The following is a 19494-nucleotide window of genomic DNA, read 5'->3' on the forward strand; positions in this document are numbered from 1 at the left end:
TTTGTAATATTGTAAGTTCAGCCAGGAGAAGTAAGCAGAAGTCCATTTCAAGCTTCTATAATCGTGAACAATGTTATAACGTGAGAGGAAGTAGTGTCTTTAAACTTTTAGCATAAGAATCACTCCTTTTATTACTCTACTCCCAACCCACACACATGCACTCATACACCCATTGTTGTACTCTTGTTGAAAAGAATTTATTATTTCACTCACTTCTGCAGATCAGTACCTCTTTTTCTCCCTCATTTAGTCTGGTGGGATATCATGATACTGGAGCTGATACTGAATGATATTTTTTTTTAAAAAGTAATATCACCAAAATCAAGACGGCAGTACTTAGAGGATAGTATATGAATCTAGTATGTGAATAAGAGTAGGGTGGAACTCTATAGAGCAAAAGTTTTCAAAGATCTATGTTACTGTTAATTTGAAAAAAATATATGTAAGTATTTATTTTAGATCAAATTTCCAAGAATTAAGGAGTTATGCCATTGACTGTCTACTTTTAGTCTACCTTAGTAGCAAGCTGGGCAGTAAATGCACAATTTGTATAGCATCAGAATTTACCGATCCTAGATCATGTTTGCTGATCAGCAACTTAGAAGAGGACATAGGGCAAAGTCCTTTGTTTACTTTGAGTAGGTTCTGATGGACTCAACATACTAAATGTATCTTTACAACTCCAGTCCCCCAGGTACAGGTACCCTTACCTGTTATTCCATCAGAATGTCCAGTTTGGAGAATTCAAGTCAAGTGCAATAGGCAGATGAAATAGTTTGCGTCGTGGAAGTATAATCAGCGTTCTGAAGACATTTTTACCACCCAGTCGCGTAAGTGGTTCAAGGTTCAGATGACATTGGAACTGCTTTTTAGAGTGCCTATCAGCTAGGAAAGAGAATGCCCTAATAGGGTTGGAAGGACCAGAGAGGAATCTATTGAAAGAAATAGGCAAGAAAACAACTGAAATGTAGTTGGTCCAAATTTACCTTTTCATTTCGACAGACCAGACATAGTCACAGTCGAAGTGTTGTGACACATAGGATTTACATGTTCACCCCATTGGCAGTTCTCATCACTGAGTTACTTCACACTGATTATCATCCAGACTGAATATCATCTATTGAATTTCATCCTTTTAATATAACCATGTAAGGTGGTGGTAGAGGTTGAAAATTCTCATAAATTAAAAATATGCATTGTTCATCTCTACATTATTGAGAGTAAAAAAGTCTCCAGCTACGTTGCCTCTGTAGCTATTTCATTTAGAAATGAGGATTTTAAAGAGATTATTTTAAAATAAGTAATTAATCATAAAATAGGTTGCAACAGCAACCCATTCTGCCAATAAGCTGCCATCTATCCACGTTGCTGAAAGTTATTTCAAAATAACTTTATCTATGAAATACATTACTTCATATTTAAATATTTTGAATATAAATATTTTAAAATATGGATGACTTAGGATGAAATGGTTTAAGACTTGATTTTAATGTTTTATAGGGAAAGAAAGAAACTTTTCCTCTACTCTGTTAGGTTCTTTACCTGGAGCCTGTGAACTAAACTGACAAATGACAGATTAACAGGAGAAAAGGCATATAAATTTTATTGTGTTAATTTAATTTTTATGTGCACAGAGGCCTTCATAGGAAAGAAATGAAGACCCAAAGAAGCACTTAGACCTGAGTTTTATACACCATTTTAACAAAGCATGATAAATTATGGAGAACTGACAAGATAACCGGAAAAGGGGTTTGGGCTTCTAGAGCGGTAAATTTTGGAAAAGTTTATATATGGGGAAACTAAAAGATAAGGGCTATTTTAGTAAGATTTGTTTGTGCAGACCCATCTTAATGCCAACTTCCTGTCTTCAAATGTTAAGGGTTGTTCTCCTGGTATGTAAGAGGAGAGGAGGAACACCTTCACAGTGGGAAATTTATGTCCTGCTTTAAGGCAGATAGGGGGATGGCCAAAGATCTTTCTATGTCTACTGCTTCTTAATTACCTTCAGCTAATCCTTAGGCCAAAATGGCATATTTTGAGGTGGCGTATTATGATCCCCTTCAAGTTTTTTTTTTTTTTTGAAGTTGGTTTTGTTTTGTTTAATTTATTTTTTATTGAAGTATAGTTGATGTACAATATTATGTAAGTTACAGATGTACACAGTATAGTGATTTGCAATTTTTAAAGGTTATACTCCATTTATAGTTATTATAAAATATTGGCTATATTCCCTGTGTTGTACAGTATATCCTCATAGCTTATTTATTTTATACATAGTAGTTTGTACCTCTTAATCCCTACCCCTATATTGCCCCTCGCTCCTTCCCTCTCCCCACTGGTAACCACTAGTTTGTTCTCTATATCTGTGAGTCTGTTTCTTTTTTGTTATATTCGCTAGTTTGTTGTATTTTTTAGATTCCACATATAAGTGATATTATACAGTATGTCTTACTCTGTCTGACTTATTTGACTTAGCATAATGCCTCCAAGTCCATTCATGTTGCTACAAATGAAAATTTTTTTCTTTTTTATGGCTGAGTAGTATTCCATTGTATGTATATATACCACATCTTCTTATCCATTCATCTGTTGATGGACACTTAGATTGCTTCCATATCTTGGCAATTGTAGATAATGCTGCTATGAGCATTGGGGTGCATGAATCTTTTCGAATTAGTGTTTTTGGTTTTATTTGGATATATACCCAGGAGTGGAACTGCTGGGTCACATAGTAGTTCTAATTTTAGTTTTTTGAGAAACCTCCATACTGTTTTCCACAGTGGCTGTTTCAATTTACATTCCCACCAAGTGTACGAGGGTTCCATTTTCTGCACATCCTCACCAACATTTGTTATTTGTGTTCTTTTTGATGATAGCCATTCTGACAGGTGTGTGAGGTGATATTTTATTGTGGTATTGATTTGTATTTCCCTGATGCTTAGCAGTGTTGAGCATCTTTTCATGTGCCTGTTGGCCATCTGCATGTCCTCTTTGGAGAAATGTCTATTCAGGTCTTTTGCCCATTTTTTAATCAGGTTGCTTGTCTTTTTGATGTTGAGTTGTATGAGCTGTTTATGTATTTTGGATATTAACCCCTTATCGGGTCATATCATTTGCAAATATTTTCTACCATTCAGTAGGTTGTCTTTTCATTTTGTCAGTGGTTTCCTTTGCTATGCAAATGATTTTAAGTTTAATTAGGTCCCATTTGTTTATTTTTGCTTCTGTTTCATTTGCTTTAGGAGACTGATAAAAAAAAAATTTGCTATGATTTATGTCCAAGAGTGTTCTGCCTGTTTTCTTCTAGGAGTTTTATGGTTTCCAGTCTTACATTTAGGTCTTTAATTGTTTTGAGTTTATTTTTGTATATGGTGTTAGAGAATGTTCTAATTTCATTCTTTTACATGTAGCTGTCCAGTTTTCCCAGCACCACTTATTGAAGAGACTATCTGTTCTCCATTGTATGTTCTTGCCTCCTTTGTCATAGATAATTGACCGTAAGTGCATGGGTTTGTTTCTGGGCTCTCTATTCTGCTCCAGTCCTCTTCAGTTTTAAAGTCTATTGTAAGCATCAAAACTCAGCTGTTTTATATCATATATATATGTATATACACACATACATTCATATTTTAATGATCTTCTTTAAATTTGCCCTAAAATTCAAATATAATTTATTTTCTGTGTATTCCAAATATACTTATCAATTTAAATTAATATATCCATATAATATATATCATTAATGTAATTATACGTAGTATAATTACATATAATATACATTGTTAGGGTAATGGTATAATTACATTACAGTCGTATAATAGAATCTGTATATATGTATGTATGTGTGTGTATATATATATATATATATATATATATATATATATATATACTAATAAAGTAGAGCTTTATTTTACTGATAATCTGTATAAACTATAAGATTATAAGACAGAAATGGGGAAGATACAACTATACCATGAACTCTTTGAGGTCAGACTGTCATCTTCGTATATTTATCCCTAACATTTGATATAGTATATATACCCATAGGCACCCATTAAATCCTTATTGAACCATGCATGTCTATAAAAATGAATTCCTCCCATTTTCTGTTTTAAAATCTGAAAGATGACATTTGGGATGACAATATAATCTGGCAGAATTCCATAGTACATTTTTCTGGTATATCTATAGATGCTTCATTGAAAATAAACTCGGGGTAAATTGAATTAACATATTAAGTACTTCTGTGACTATTAAATATAAAAGACCTTTTCAATTGTTGCTAATATATAAGCTTCAGTTAAAGGGTATTTTAGGTGTACCTTTATTTCAGATAGTGGTTTTAATGGAGACAGAAAAAGCCAGAGTGTGTGGTATACTCATAAGTCCTAAGTGCTCTCTAAGGTCATAATATAGTGGTAAGTAGTTTAAGATGAGATACTACTTTCATAAGGAAATACTCTGTCTCCCGTGAATCATACACAGAGAATGGAATTGTTATTTGGCAATTTAGAGGAACATTCTAATCTGCAAACAGTATTTCCTTATCTGTTTTGCCTGTAGCTAGGTTCACCAAATATTTTTATTTTACCTGGAATTTCTAATTAAAGATCTCCATAAGTGTTATAAGTATAATCACAAACTATATTACTTTTTGCTATTTATCACTTTATTTTGAAAAAGAATACTTTATTATTCATAAAATAAAAGACTTTCTAGTTCCTTCCCCCATGGTATTAAAAATAAGCAAACAAACAAATTTTTTAAAATCTGATATTCTGTCTATTTGAACTCCACCTTTACAAGAAAATAGGCCCTCAAAATTTGGACAGCTACCACTCAAGCCACAGTTAAGTCTCCCTCTTGGTCCGAACATTCCGAACCTAGGTTTCAGCCCACTTTTTCCAAGACTTTCACTGAGAAAAGTAATTATCACCGACGGTCAACTCCTGGTGTTAGATACTCCTGTTTTACAAAAAGAAAAACTTAAATCTGAACACATACATTTAGAAGAAGGGGGAGATCCAGATAATTGTGATAAATTAGATTTTTTTCAAAAGCACACAAAACAGTTCTACTCTCCCAGGAGCTCCACGTGTGTTACTATTGACAGGCTTGGATGTCTACCTTGTTATCTGCAAGCAGCTTAAGACCAGTTGTCAGTGGCTTTGCCCTTAAATTTGCCCTCAAGCTCACGGATAATGGAAGTGGAGTATATGGATCCAGTGTTCTCTTAGAACTCAGAAGTAGGAATCTTTGAAAATGCTGTTCTGGCTTAAGCACTTCTTATTTCCATTTTCATATATTTTCTTCTATTTCATTCAATAAGGAAGACATTTTTTTTTTACCTATTTTGTATTCAAACTTAATCATTCTCCTGCAAATGTTTGTGCCTCCATCCTTACCCTATAATCTAATCGTCAGGATTTGATTGAAGGATCATCAGCCCTTCCTAGCAGGTACACTATTAGAAGCCTGATTACCTTTCTAAAACTTATGTTTCTAGAATTTCTATTTCTGCTTATTATTTGAGTGGAAAGAGTCTTAAATTCATAAGACAAAAAGGGAAAGAAACATTCTTCTCAACATATCCTACATAGATTCAGTCCTTAAAGAGCTTGCATGAGAAGTGGATCAACACTGGAAGAAGTCATCCTATACATGACTCAACATGGCATTACATCTGGGTGCACCATTCAGGTCTCGAGGGGTTTAGTAACAGGGAAACAGGATCTTTTTCTTTCTGTCTGGCCTGGTGGCCTCACAATTGGGGGTTTCAGTGATGAATGGAAGCTCAATAAATATTTAAGTAAAATGCCAAACAGAAGCATTACTGATTTTCTTGGGGTAGCATAGATATGTTGCTGTTGTTTCAAAATGTACTTGATTAAAAGCTTGGTAAATAGTGAGGTATATTTTAATAGCAGGAAGTAGGAAATATTTTTTATAGTCAGGATATTGACCAAAAGAAAACAAAACAATCAAGAGCCATATAATTTAATTTTTAGGGTCTTTAAGAAACATGCAATTTCCACTGGTCCTTTAAAAAAAAACAGGCATAAAATTAGTCTGTCACTATAATAAGTAATTTTAGCTGGTTTGAATGTTTTGACTATTTGAGTAGGGATAAATGAAGTTGTCAGCTACAAAGGAGAAGAGTAGAAATAGGGAGAGAGAGAATGCCCAGTGAAAACACAAAGGGAGAGAAAAGGAGAGTGTTGAGAACCAGAAAGGAACTTGCAAAAATTTAAAGACACATAAATATAAGATTCACGGAAGTCAAAGATAGGCTTTCATCAAACAGTATCTTTATGAAGTGGGTTTTTGTGTTTTAGAGATTTCATGTAGATTAGCCATACACCAGTCCATCATATCTGACCCTCCTGGCCTGCCCATGCTGTTCATACTTGGGATTCAGAATGCACACACCAAGACGTAGAGTTGATTCAACGGGCTGGAGTCTGGAAGTATCTGTATATTTGTTCTGTTTGCCTCAAAAATAAAGAGGAACTATTTAATGCTACCTAAAAGCATAGCTTGAAAGAATTTATTCAAGCAGTTTACCACGGCCTCTTTCATTTTGCTGTATTCTAAGTAGACCTGGATATTTCCATCAGATTCCTCAGCAAAACCTTGAAATCATTTGAGTTACATAATACAATGTTATACCGGTGACGAGACTAAAAATAAAGCCCTATGTGACTTGCCCAACTACAAAGGCTTCTGACTTACAGACTACTTATATGTGTAATACAAAAAATTGGCATCACTCCAACCAGCCCTCACAATGTGACTGGCCTAAAGCAGGAGGTCTCAAACTGCAGTGGGCACAAGAATCACCTGGGTTGCTTGCTTAAAATGCAGATTCCTGAGTTCCACACCCAGAAATCCTGATTGAGTAGATTAAGTGTAGGGCCCAGGAATCTGTATTTAACAAGCCAGCCTCTGCCCCTGAGATTTGGTAGCCAGTGGTCCTGACCACTGCTAGTTGAAGAGACACCTTGCTGAAGAGAGTTATCTTCTCTTATGTTAGTACATACAGACTAGGAAATACCTGTAGTCACTCTGAAATAGCATTCCACCCCCCACCATCCTGCACTTTGGCAAGGCCTCAACTGAGGAGGTGTTTCCAGTCTCTTGAAGTAGAATTTACCAATCCTATACAGTGTCTTTAAATGTAACTAAACGTGACTTAGTTACCAAGGCTCTAGTTCAGGTTTAGTATGGGTTAAGTGCACTAGAAATTAAACCATTCATGTGACATTGTTTCTGAGGCGGAAATGTTTGAATTGCATAGATAAACCAGAAACAGCTTAAATTTAGGAATGACCTTGTGCCCAGCATTAGATTGCCTCCGATTTTGCAGTTTGAAGTTCCATAACCTTATGAAACAAAGTAGTAGAATCCAGAGCTAGCATTCCAGTATTATAATTTTCTAAAAAATGAGATGTTATCTTTTGTTTCATTTGACCTACCTACGAAGATTGCTTAGTTCCCAGCCCCTTTTCTGCAAAAGAAGGTTATGATATGATAAACAAAAATTAGTTCTGCTGATTTCTGGACCAAGCTGCATCCTATTTTCTAAATACTGTGCCATGGGCAGCACACTCCCTTCCCATTTTCTGAGGGAGCTAGTAATGAACAAGATGCTGTCTCTGTTCCCTCTCCCATTTTGTTCCTTCTTCTTGATGTAACTCAAAAGGTACTACAGGATGTAGCAGATAAAGATCTGCCCTAGGCTAGAAAGTAAAAATATCACTGATTTGTGCCTGGTGACAATATTTGCATTCCTCAAAATCCAAAATAAAATGAACTAAAAGAGACTAGTTTATTTTAGCCCAATTGTTCTTAGTGTCCCAGGTCATTCAGAAATTTTATTCTCTTCTAGTTCTTAATTCCTTGGAATGTGACTTGTGCGCAGGTATCAAGTCACCCTTTCATCACGTTGACCCTGTGAAGCTTTTCACTTCTCTTCACTTTGTGTTGGTCAGCATTCGGCCACTTCCTTGGAGCCACGCTAGCTGGGCTTTTCTATCTCACCAGTTAGCACCTGGTAGCATGTGAATCAGGGTAGTTAGATAGAAGGTAGACCAGAAAACTTTTCCTCATACTTCTTGATTGGATGAATTTGAGGAAAGATCTTGTATAGAACTACAGTTTAATTTTCTTGAAAGACTGATCATTTTACATGTGTGTGGAGAATACTATTAACATAAACTTTTCTGATTAAAATTATAGATAAGCATATACAGGTACAGAGGCAGGAAAAGATGTATCTGCACTGTGTATTATTTTGTATACATAAGATTGGCGTTTCCAGATAACCAAGCTTAAAACAAAAAGTGTCCAATTTTTGGCCAAGTAGACTTGCATGCCAACAGAAAGACATTATGGTATTAAAACCATATGCAATTCTAGCCATATTTTTCTCTTTTCTCTTCATGGGTATTGCATGATGGTGTTTCTAATACAAATACTAATATGCTTTGGAAATAATGGCACTCGCAGGTCTTTCATCATATTGTATCACTGCTTTATCATATTAGGCTAATACACTGCGAGAGTTGGTAGAACCTCTCCATGCCAAATCGGATCCACTTCTGTTGGCACTCAACCCATTGGACTCACAGATTGATAAGCTAATGTTTAGAGAATTTAGATCGGAGAGAGTCGGCACGACGCAGACTCAACATCAACCTCTTGCAAGCAACTAAAATGGCCTCGTCCTTGCTGTTTATAACAGAAAACAGACTTTTAAAAGCTTAGATCATCAAGTGTTTTGGATTGGGGGCCTCCCTAAAGGGATATTAAGAGGGGCAGGCCACTCTTAAGAAGAATGCGAGCTTTCTCCACTGGGACTAGCATAAGATCAAAGCCAATCAAGATGGAGCACAGTGACAGAAAACTGCTGTTTCTGTGGGAGAACAGAGGGGAAGGGTATTATTGACTGGGGAAGGGCTCAGTTGTGTTCTCCTGACACAGGAAAGGAGAGGGATCAGCTCCAATAACTAGAAAACCCTGGCTGTTTAATGGACTCTTCGGTGGCCTCTTTAAGGCAAAGCAGAGAAAGCAAATTCTGTGTATTAAGTGTATTTTGCATTTTTAAAACTTGACGTGCTGTATTGTACTAAATTAAGTGTAATCTATTAAGGCAAGGTATACACAACCTGCTCTGAAACTTACTATGTTTATTCTATTATAAAGTGTATTCAGGTGCAACACAGAGACTGCTTTCGGTGACACTAATGAAGAAAATTCCACATGCCAGGCTTTATTAGATTCCTCAGCTAAAATCCTAACTTTCTCCTTATTTCTTGGCACTTGTATACAAATGGTGTTGCCTCATAGGACAGGCATGAGCTATTCTTTTCTGTAAAATTTTCCAAATCTATAGGCTGTGGTTTTCACTTTTGAAAAAGTATTTTGTCTGGTTGTCTTTCAAACTAGCTTCAGATATTATTTAATACTATGTAACTGGGTCACTTATGGCTCAATATTGCTTATTTTTCTTCTGTAGTGGATGTGAAATTTCCTTTAGTTGGATAAGATACTCTGTAATAATTTCAATGCTAATTAATGGATATTTCATACTGTGCAATGAACAGATAATTTAACATTGTATTTGAAAATGTTTTTTTTTCTTCCTGTCGCCACAGTGTGTAGTATTGCATAATGTGAATACTTGTAAAAATATAAATTACGTAAAAATAAAAATATGGCCAATTGGTATCAGATCTTTTTAGATAGCTAAATAATTTGCTAAGTATGCTTGATAGTAAATATCTTTCTAAAGAGAAGTAATCTATGCTTCTTTCTCACAAATGGAATTTGTGTTGTGAATAAAATCACATTGATCTGCCTTACAGTTGCCTCTGTGCTCTAACCATTTTAATGTGTTTTTTTAAGTATATATAAAAATGATGGTTCTGGTATATAGAAATGCATCAAAAAGCATTTTGTTGGCATTTAATATTAGTGGGATTGTCTTGGGTCGTCCTCCCTGTTTAAGTCATAGTAAAATTTTATGATATGAAGAATTTTAGTTTTTTCTCATTAAAGAATATGGGGACTCCACATTAATTTTTAAATATGATCATCTCTTAGCTTTGTTTTTAAACTGTCCCCTTTATGAATTCCTGCCTAAGAACCAGGTACCTTGACCTCCATGTCTCTATTAGTTAAGTTTTCTAAATTCTGTGGGCAAATATAGAATCTGTCATTTATGTTTGAGATTGTCCTTCAAAGAACCTTCCCTTTGGGACAATAAATCAATGCCAGGGACACCAAGATTTTGCCATCTGAACTATTTGTCATAAAAACTACCGTAATACCCTGAAAATGCAATCACTGTCATATATTTGTGGCATTAAACAACATAATTCGGCAGAAATTACATGCTTAGAGAATGAAATGTAGAATAAGCTTCAGCTCTGTGTCTTTTGTTAACTCTTTATGGAAGTAAGCTTTACTGTTGTGCAGAAGGAATTGACAGACACTGGTATGGGCTGTACTTAATTTTGGTGAAGCACAAGGTCATTCGTACAGGGATGGGTTTCACATGTTCTTCTGTAAAAATACACTTAGCAATATTGGTGGACTCACTCAAGCTGTCCTTTCAAAAGAAGGGTTTTTTCCTCAATTTTTTTCATCAGAGAAATTATTGTTATTTTGCCTAAAAGAAAATAAACCAATTACTTCTAATTATGAAAAGGGTAGTTGATTACAGAGTGACAAGTAAAAGCCAGGTTTTAGAATCTTACGCTTTTTTTCTGATATAACAAACTGCCCTCCCCCAGTTTTACAATGCAAGGCATAGCTAGTTGACTTATATAAAAACATGAATTAAAGAGAGCGAATCTTTAATTATAAAACAATTCAAATTACAGTGTAAACTCCTGAATACATAATCATCTTTAGCATAAAACCTACAAACATTAAACCTATCTACATTAAACCCATTAAAACTTTAATTGTCACCTTACATATAAATAAGTTGTTCATTATGGCGCACTGGTAAATTAGTATTCACAGAAAGTAGTCCCATGTCTCAATACAAATGTTAATTGCCTTTCATGGCGAGAATAGTGCTCCACATACGTGATGCCATTCGCCTGGAAGCCTTGGAGCACTCTGTGGCCGTACAAGACCGAATGCCTCTCACACTTGACTGGTGACTAATGCTACTATGTCCAGCCTTCTCTCCACTTGTGACTTAGCCTTTCCCAACCTTCTGTGCTCATTACCCAGCTGTGTTGTGGAAGGAACAACTGTTTCCACGAGGACATCATTGTCCAATTTTAAAAGAGCACAGTTCCCTTCCAAAACATGTACCAGAACTGATTATTCATTGTTGGCTTGGTTCTTCAAGAGCCCAGTTGGTATACTCGTTTTGCTTTGTTTTGTTTTCATTTTTTCTCTCCTTCCACACTATCATTGCAGAGGCAGGGAAACAGCAAGGACACCAGAATGACATTTTAGGTCGCCACATTTGTATTCTGCTCTCCTTAATTTTCACCAAAGAAACATAAATGAAATTACACAAGAGACTAGCGTACAAATTACACAGTCACCTGGTAGGGAGCCCTCTTTGGAGTACTTAGTGTCTAGAGTAGAGAAAACCATCACTCAGTTTAAACGTTGGGTGCATGAGACACCATGCCAGGTAGAAGATTGGGAAATGCAAAGGAGAGCGAGGCATATACGCTCAGGGGAAGTCACAGTCTAAGTCTCTGAAGGAGGGTTCACATGGGGTGAGGTACAGGAAGAAAAAAATTGGGATTTCTCCTCAGGCTTCATATCTCATTTTCTCGAATTTCTTTTCTGTGTCTATCTTATAATAGGCATATCTATTAATATAGAGTAATACGTATATGTAAGTTATCAACAGAAGTGTTTTAACTGGTGAGGGTGTACAATCAAAAAAGTTTAATAACCACTGGGCATGAATGTAAGGAAATACATCAACCAAACACCTCGTAGTATTTGAAGAAATGCATTATCATCTGCTAATAAGCCATTTGCAAGAAAGTTCCAACCAACTGTTACTTTGCATTGGCTAATCTTTGGGCTTTTCTTTATCACTACGTGGAGGTCATATGCAACCTGCAAGAACCAGACAACGAACTGTTGTGATGCTCAGCGTATTTCTAGTCTCACAGTGTTTCATGGTGTAGCTAGAGTATAAATGAAACCAGAAAGAGGATCTTCTTCCAGCCCTGCCACTTATGACACAGCCAGAAATGACCCTCCCTTGGCTCAGAGTACAAGTTATCAATAACTTCACTGTGATCCTCAAATCTGTCAATGAAATTTTATATAGTAAAGAGAACCTTATATGTTCTCTTCGCTTTAATAAAATTGGAATAGAAAAGCGTGTCATCTGACGCAGGACTAATTTACATGTTGTAAATGTAAATATAATTTGAGAGGGAATTTACTCCTTCATAGCCCCAGAATTCCTGAATAAGTTAGATACAAATTAAAATTTCATTGTAGCTGTGATACACTTCCTCAGTAGGAATCACAGAAGGTTCCTCTATATGTCCTGTGGTTTGCATGTGGTCTTCAACACTTTGCCAACTTGCAGAAAACATTCATTCAAATTACAAACGAGCTGGGTTTGGGCCAGTTCTCCAAGGGCTGAACTGGCACGTTGAAAGAAAGTCAATCAGGAAGCAGACCTGACCGAGTGCTTGCCTCCTCTTCCAAAGCAAGCCTCTTCTAGAAGAAGAAAAGCAAGGGTTTAAAAGAGAGAGAAACCAGAAGAGAAGTGAGAAGGAGACGAAGAAGAAGAGGGCAAAAAGAGAAGATAAAGGTGCTTTCACATTTTCAGTTGCAGCGGTAGCCCCAATTGACTTAATTGGTATTCATCTGAGAAAAAAAAATGAAGGAAACCAATTGAAAATTATAAAAGAAAATAAAGGTCTGTTTTCGTCTTGAATGTTGAGTTCTGTGTTGTTTTGACTGTTGAGCACAGTGAATCAGATTTATAATGTGACTCTGCCGCTCACTCCCCCTTCTTTGAAAAGAAAAGGACCCTTTGTCAAGTCTTAAAATGTTAAGTAATTGGTGGCATTTTGTGGTAGCCTGGCATCTCAATCCTTCATCCTTCCTCATCCCACTACTGTGTCTTGTGTTGCATATGTGTATGATGTGTAGGGGTGGGGGAAGGGGGCCTGACTTATCTCTAATATCTCTATTCCATTACTCTACTTGGAAATGTTTCTGTGTTCCGTCTCATTGTGATTCCCTGTTCAAATGTGCTGCCCAGAGATAAATCCATACTCGATTCTTCTTATAGCTGTCAAACCAGGTTCTTTGTAGAATTATGTTGTCCTTTGGTTGAACGCTTTTTCCCCCCTTAATGGCAAGAAGGAAAAAAAACTTCCAGTTTTTAGCTATGTTTGTCACTTTTTATATTAAAGCTTTACTTACACTTCTAGAAGTAAAACTACATTGAAATTTTATTTAAAAATCAAGCATCTGGCTCAGTATTCCACAAACTATAAGAATTGAGGAGAAAGAAAACTGGGTAAGAATATTTTTTCAACAAAATATATACTCCCTACAGTGTTAGGTAATATGGAAGAAGGTTATCTTAAAATAAAAGTTTACTATGTGAAAATACTTCTGCCTCCTTTAAATCCTAAAACTATAATCTGAATCCCTTTTTTCTTTACCTTCCTTCAAGAACTGAAAAACTAATAATACATTAGGCTACCTGATACCTAGACTACTATAATTCACATCTGTTAGGCCTACCATTTCTCTCCCACCCTCTGCTCTATGAAATTACATCTGGCTTAAGATGCAGTCTTGCCTTGAGGCAGAAAGAATGGTAACTACTAAATAATTCCTCAGGATTCTTTCCTGGCCTATGATTTTATGAAATGGAATTATGCTGTTCAAAAGTATCCTTGTTTTTACAACTCCATTTAGTTACTCTGAATGACGTTATAATTTTGTGCCTTTCTGGCTCCAAACCATTCTCGGTTAAAATTCCTTATCTCATTTCAATCTTCTTAGCCCACTAGGCAGTTCCTCCTTTTTACAGTCCTCTGTCCCCCCACCCCTCAAAATCCTCTAGGTGTTGCAAACATTGAAGGATGAGCCAACAGAGAATTAAAACGCTGTTTAAAGGGATTTTTGTATTTTTAGATTATAGTTCTAACTTAGATATATGATTAGGAAGTTAAAATTTGTTATAGAGGAATTAGTGATAGCAGGTGCTGATAACAAAGAACTTTCTAATAGAAGGATTCAACAATCATACTTACCAATAGTTGCCAACCTCAGCAGCAGAGCCAAAAATTGAATATGAAACTTAAATGAAGTTACTTTTTCATCCTAAAGATGATCCCCTCAAGTTAAGGTACTGTGTTGGTGGGCTTTGGGGGCAGTTTTAGGTATACTCTTTTAAAAAGTTTTTTTTAGAATGCTGCATTTTAAGCAAGTGTCACAAATTCATTAACACCTACTGTTAAATACACAGCTCAAATGATTCCTGACAAAATTGGCAGTCTAGAATTCTTGTTAAAATCATGGATTCTGGAGCCAGACTGCCCAGTCGGAATTCTAGCTCTACCACTTACTAAATGTGACCTTGAGCAAGGTACTTCCCTGCTATAAAATGAAAATCAAATAGATCTAGTTCTAGTACTGCTGTGAGGATTAAATGAGATCATGAATGTTAAGCATTTACCCTACTGCCCGGCACTTACAAATGTTAACTACATTATTACCAATTAGGGCGTCTTTTTTTTTTTTAACTATGACAGAAAGCCTAAAATATTTACATGGACCATGGTGGAATGAACAACATTCCGTATTTACTTCTTGGGCCAATGTAATTAGTATTCCTCAAAAGGACTCTTAAGCTCTCTATTAAAGGAAATGTGATATAACCCTAATCCTATCTCCCAATCCAAGCAAAATCCAAGTTCATCTTTGTTTATCATTGAGAAAGATACGACATCAGTATATTCAGACAATTCAAGAATAATATGGGAGTTTTTTGATTTGTTCAAATAGATCTAAGATCCTTTCCTGAACCAGTCTCTAATTTTTTTTTTCTCAAAAATATTTAATTGGAGTGTTTTCTTCCCAGGTCTTTCAAATGTTAAGTAGCTTCTTTTAGTACATGCCAGATTTTTGCTTACATCTGCATATAAACATTCCCATATCTCATTCTAATTAAAGCATTATTATTGATGATAACTTATGATCATTTACTATATTTACGATGTGGCAGGCATTACTATGGCAGTCACATGAAACCTAATAATCCTCTACGGCACACTATTAGAAGATTTTTACAATGATATATACTCCAGTGAATGCCATTCCATCTTATGAAGTCTGGAAAAATGTAAAAATCAGTTCATTCAGTATTGCTAAACCAGGAGAGCTCTGTTACTTAGCACTTCTATGCTTATCAGTATAATGATAAGGGATATTCACTAATGTTTTAAAATATTAAATTACGTGCAGGATTGTTTCTGTGTTGTGTACCTTTTGTACTCTAATTCTTTGAACTTAATGGACTCAAGATATGTACAGTGATTTGCTACTAAGAGAATATTTTCTTAATCAAAGCATCCTATTAATTGATCATTCTAAAACAATTGGCTGCCTGTAGCTAGTCTTACCCAGTATAACTAGCAACTGTGGGTTTGGTGGGGTTTGTTGTTTTTTTTTTTTTTTAATGTAAGAGAGTGTTTTCCCAATCATTCATTATCCTGTTTTTCAGATTTTTTTTTTTAGTAGATTTTTGGAGTGTCAAATAACTGTTTATTACACTGGATTTATTTCTCTTTTATTTTATTTTTTATTTTTTGGACATTGCAGGTGAAAGTAGGGAAGAAAAGTTAGGAGACTCTTTGCAAGATTTATATAGGGCATTGGAGCAAGCCAGTCTGTCACCACTGGGAGAACATCGCATTTCAACCAAGATGGAATACAAGCTATCATTTATAAAGAGATGTAATGATCCTGTGATGAATGAAAAACTACACAGGCTAAGAATTCTCAAAAGCACTTTAAAGGTAAGATATGAAATGGAAGGAGAAATTTCTTTTAAGAGATTCATTCCTGAACTCAAAGTGGATTATCAGATACTCCAGGGGACAAAATACAAAATGGCGGGGGGTGGGGGGAGCGGAGGATAAACATACTGAATGCGAAGCCGAAGCCGAGCTGTTTCTTTAGCGTAATAAGTGTATTTGGCCAAAAGGAAATAATGTTAACTTTTTATTAACATCTCAAAGCACTGACTAAATGTTATATGACTTAGTTCTAGGAGAAAACAGGACGTAATTAATTTTTTTTCCAAAAATGCAGGGCTGGTGTTATTCCTCAGCCTTTTGTTTTCCTAAGATAAATATGCCATGTCATGGAATTAATATAGTTACTAAAAGAACACAGCATGCATGCAGAATGCAATAGTGGGTGCTTAAATTGTTTGAGATATTTTGTGAATATCTCCTGCAGCACATTTGGAGTAAAGCCACAGTGATTCATGTTCCATGTAGAAATTTTATAATTGTTCTGTATACACCATCAGTTCCCAACTCACATGTTACTTTCTTATTATACATTTCCATAAGCGTTTACATAGCCTCCAGTCTTCTTATGCCACCCCCAGATTGGGGAGGAGGTGGTGAGGAAAGGGAAACAGAGGCAGGAAGTTGAAGAAGGAGCCAGAAGAGTCAGCCCCCTCACTGTGTGTGTATCAGGGGAGAGGGCGTGCCATACACACTCTCCCTAAGCAGACCCTGCACCCTGGAAAACTCAAAAACAGAAAAGAAATGTCATACAGACTTTGTGACGCAGTAATTTCAGGAAACAAAAGGTCAAAGAGCTCCTTTGGGAAATATTGCAGATCTGTAGTATGCTGCTGAGGTCTTGTGATTTTTGAAACAGAGGTGAATACCAAAGAGATAAACAAAATAGGAAATGCATGATTTGAAAACATTTCTGGTAGCAGGCAGCCAAGTTTTCAGTCAATTAGCTTTCAGTTGGTATTCATGCGAATACTATTGCAAATCCATGGGATAATTTAATGGCCTATTGGTAACCAAGACCAGAATTTTTAAAAGAACTATAATATTCATAAGAATAATTCCAGTGCCCAATTCTAGTCCAAAGATATCCTAACCCTCCCTCCTCCCAGAGCCACACACCCCACCCCTATTCAGGTCCAAACCACCAAGTGACCATCTAGCAGAAGGAAAAAGGACAGTGCAAAAGTAACTCAAGACATAGAATGTGGTAAGTCCACTCAACAGCAGTGATCAAGTGTTACGGGGACTTATTTAAATGAAGGAGAAAACATTTTTTCCAGTTGTCGAAGGAAGGCTTCAAGAAATGAGAGGCATATGAACTGGATGTTAAAGAATGAGGAAGGTTTCCGAAGGCAGAGATGGGAAACAGGACAGGCCAGAAGAAAAAGTAAACCATACAGAGTGGGCAGTACGAGGCATGCCTGCGTGTAGGAAAAAGTACACTAGTATTTGAGTCTAAATAGCTGAGGTTGAGTACACCAGAGCTCTTTCTTGTGGGCTTCTTAATAGTTTGCCTATTAACTTTTTACTTTGAATTTGAAGAACAGTCTGTCCCTATTGTAACTGTTGAATCCTTTTGCTTTTCAGGCCAGAGAAGGGGAAGTAGCCATTATTGATAAAGTCCTAGACAATCCAGACTTGACATCAAAAGAATTCCAACAATGGAAGCAGATGTACCTCGATCTTTTCTTGGATATCTGTCAAAACACCACCTCAAATGACCCATTAAGTATTTCTTCTGAAGTAGATGTAATCACTTCCTCCCTAACACACACTCATTCATACATTGAAACGCATGTGTAAGTGTATTCTGCCCTCTGGCCATGTGGTACCTTCTGGTACTTTGAACAAGTATATAAGGTAGTTTTTATATCAACGTGTGGGACACTTGACAAGCTATACTTCAATGTTACCAAAACTATATGAAACAAACCCTATATGGTCATAATACCACTGTCTTTAATGAGCATTTGTATATTTTATATGCAGTTAGTGCTCAGCTTATGTTTACCATGTGCAAAATCAACTGTCTTCAATGACTTAAAATTAACTTTTGCAAACAACTCTGAAGACAGGTGGTCTTCAAGTAGAAAAAACACAAAAAGGTGGTTTTCTATCTAAGGTCATCTTTTCTCCCTTTAAGTTAATTTTATATAAACAAGACTTCAAAACTAAATCACATTTTTTCAGGTGCAGACATCCTTGTGGGTGGGAAAGAATTTAAACCTTTTTTATATTTATTAAAATGTTCTAAGAATTTTCTTAAACATTGCACAAAGTTTAATGCTGTAGTTTTATTTTTGTGAAATGTAGATGCGCATACAAGAGTTAAGCAAAACAGAAGAGCATCAACATAAGAAAAGTTCAGGTATCTAATATTCGTCTTAACAGTCTATTAACTTGTGAAAGCTGGTTAATGGAAATACTATTCCAAATCCATGGGGACACTTAATGGTGTATCAGGGCAAAGCTTTGTAAGATGTTTTTGTAACTGAGACCAAAATTGAAGATAGAGCTGCTTTATTTTCTTGGTTTAAATCTTCCTTTATTTTTGTAGTGATGAAATGCTGATTGTGTATAGAGGACTTTGAGAGTGGATTTTTTAAAACACACTTAACTCACCCAGAAAGGCAGCTAACATATATATATGTGTATATGCATATATATGTGTGTGTGTGTGTATGTATATATATATATATATATATATATATATATATATATATATATATATATATATATATAATTTCAGCCCAAACTCATGTTTTTAAACTCCAACTTCTAAAAAGCTACAAGGTATAAACGTAAATGAATCAACTTCCCAGTTAGGGTCAATTTTCCCCCTAGTCCATTAGTTAAACTTTATATATAATTATACTTCAGGCAGGGAAGTAAAATATGTTTACTTACAGGCTGATGTATGTTCTAATATAGAAAACAATGTTGAAAAAGAAAAATGTACCTCTCTCCTGAGGAGCAAGAGGATGATGGTCATTCAGAGATATATTACATTGAATTATTCGAGAGAAACAATTTTTAGAGGTTTTTCCTAGTTTCATGATTTGTTCTATAGAGTGGATGAAGTCTATGAAAAAATCCTCTTCATATATTTCCATTTATAAGCATCTCGTTTTTGAAAGTGATCACAGCATGATAATGACTGTGCTGCTTTTTAGTGTCTGGCTGCATAACGTATAAGTCACAATTTGCTGGTTTGGGGTTTTGTTTTTTTAGGAGGAGGAAAAGACCCTCCTTTACTATTCTATATCCTAAAATCTACTTCTAATCAGCTTTATACTGTTGCCTGTACAGCTCAGTGAATGAATGTACTTTCATCTCTAAGAGTTCAGATATCTGCCAGTGAATATTTTTGCTGTAGAGGAGAAAGTAAAAACTCCACAGCGGGGATCTTTTCCTTTGCTTTTGAAACCACCATTGA

At 35.6% G+C, this 19494-nt stretch overlaps 1 protein-coding gene across 4 annotated transcripts in view; it reads left to right on the forward strand.

The window, feature by feature from the left end:
- The window catches only part of CNKSR2 (connector enhancer of kinase suppressor of Ras 2), a 263595-nt gene extending 245246 nt beyond the window's left edge, over positions 1 to 18349 (forward strand). For all 4 annotated transcript variants that reach the window (XM_059911674.1, XM_059911675.1, XM_059911672.1 and 1 more), the window contains 2 exons: positions 15844 to 16040; positions 17646 to 18349. In XM_059911674.1, coding sequence (XP_059767657.1) covers positions 15844 to 16040; positions 17646 to 17861 — 413 coding nt within the window. In that variant the 3' untranslated portion in view covers positions 17862 to 18349. The remainder of the gene's footprint in view (positions 1 to 15843; positions 16041 to 17645) is intronic.
- Positions 18350 to 19494: the final 1145 nt, after the last annotated feature.

Source organism: Balaenoptera ricei, chromosome X, assembly GCF_028023285.1.
Source record: "Balaenoptera ricei isolate mBalRic1 chromosome X, mBalRic1.hap2, whole genome shotgun sequence".
NCBI lineage: Eukaryota > Metazoa > Chordata > Mammalia > Artiodactyla > Balaenopteridae > Balaenoptera > Balaenoptera ricei.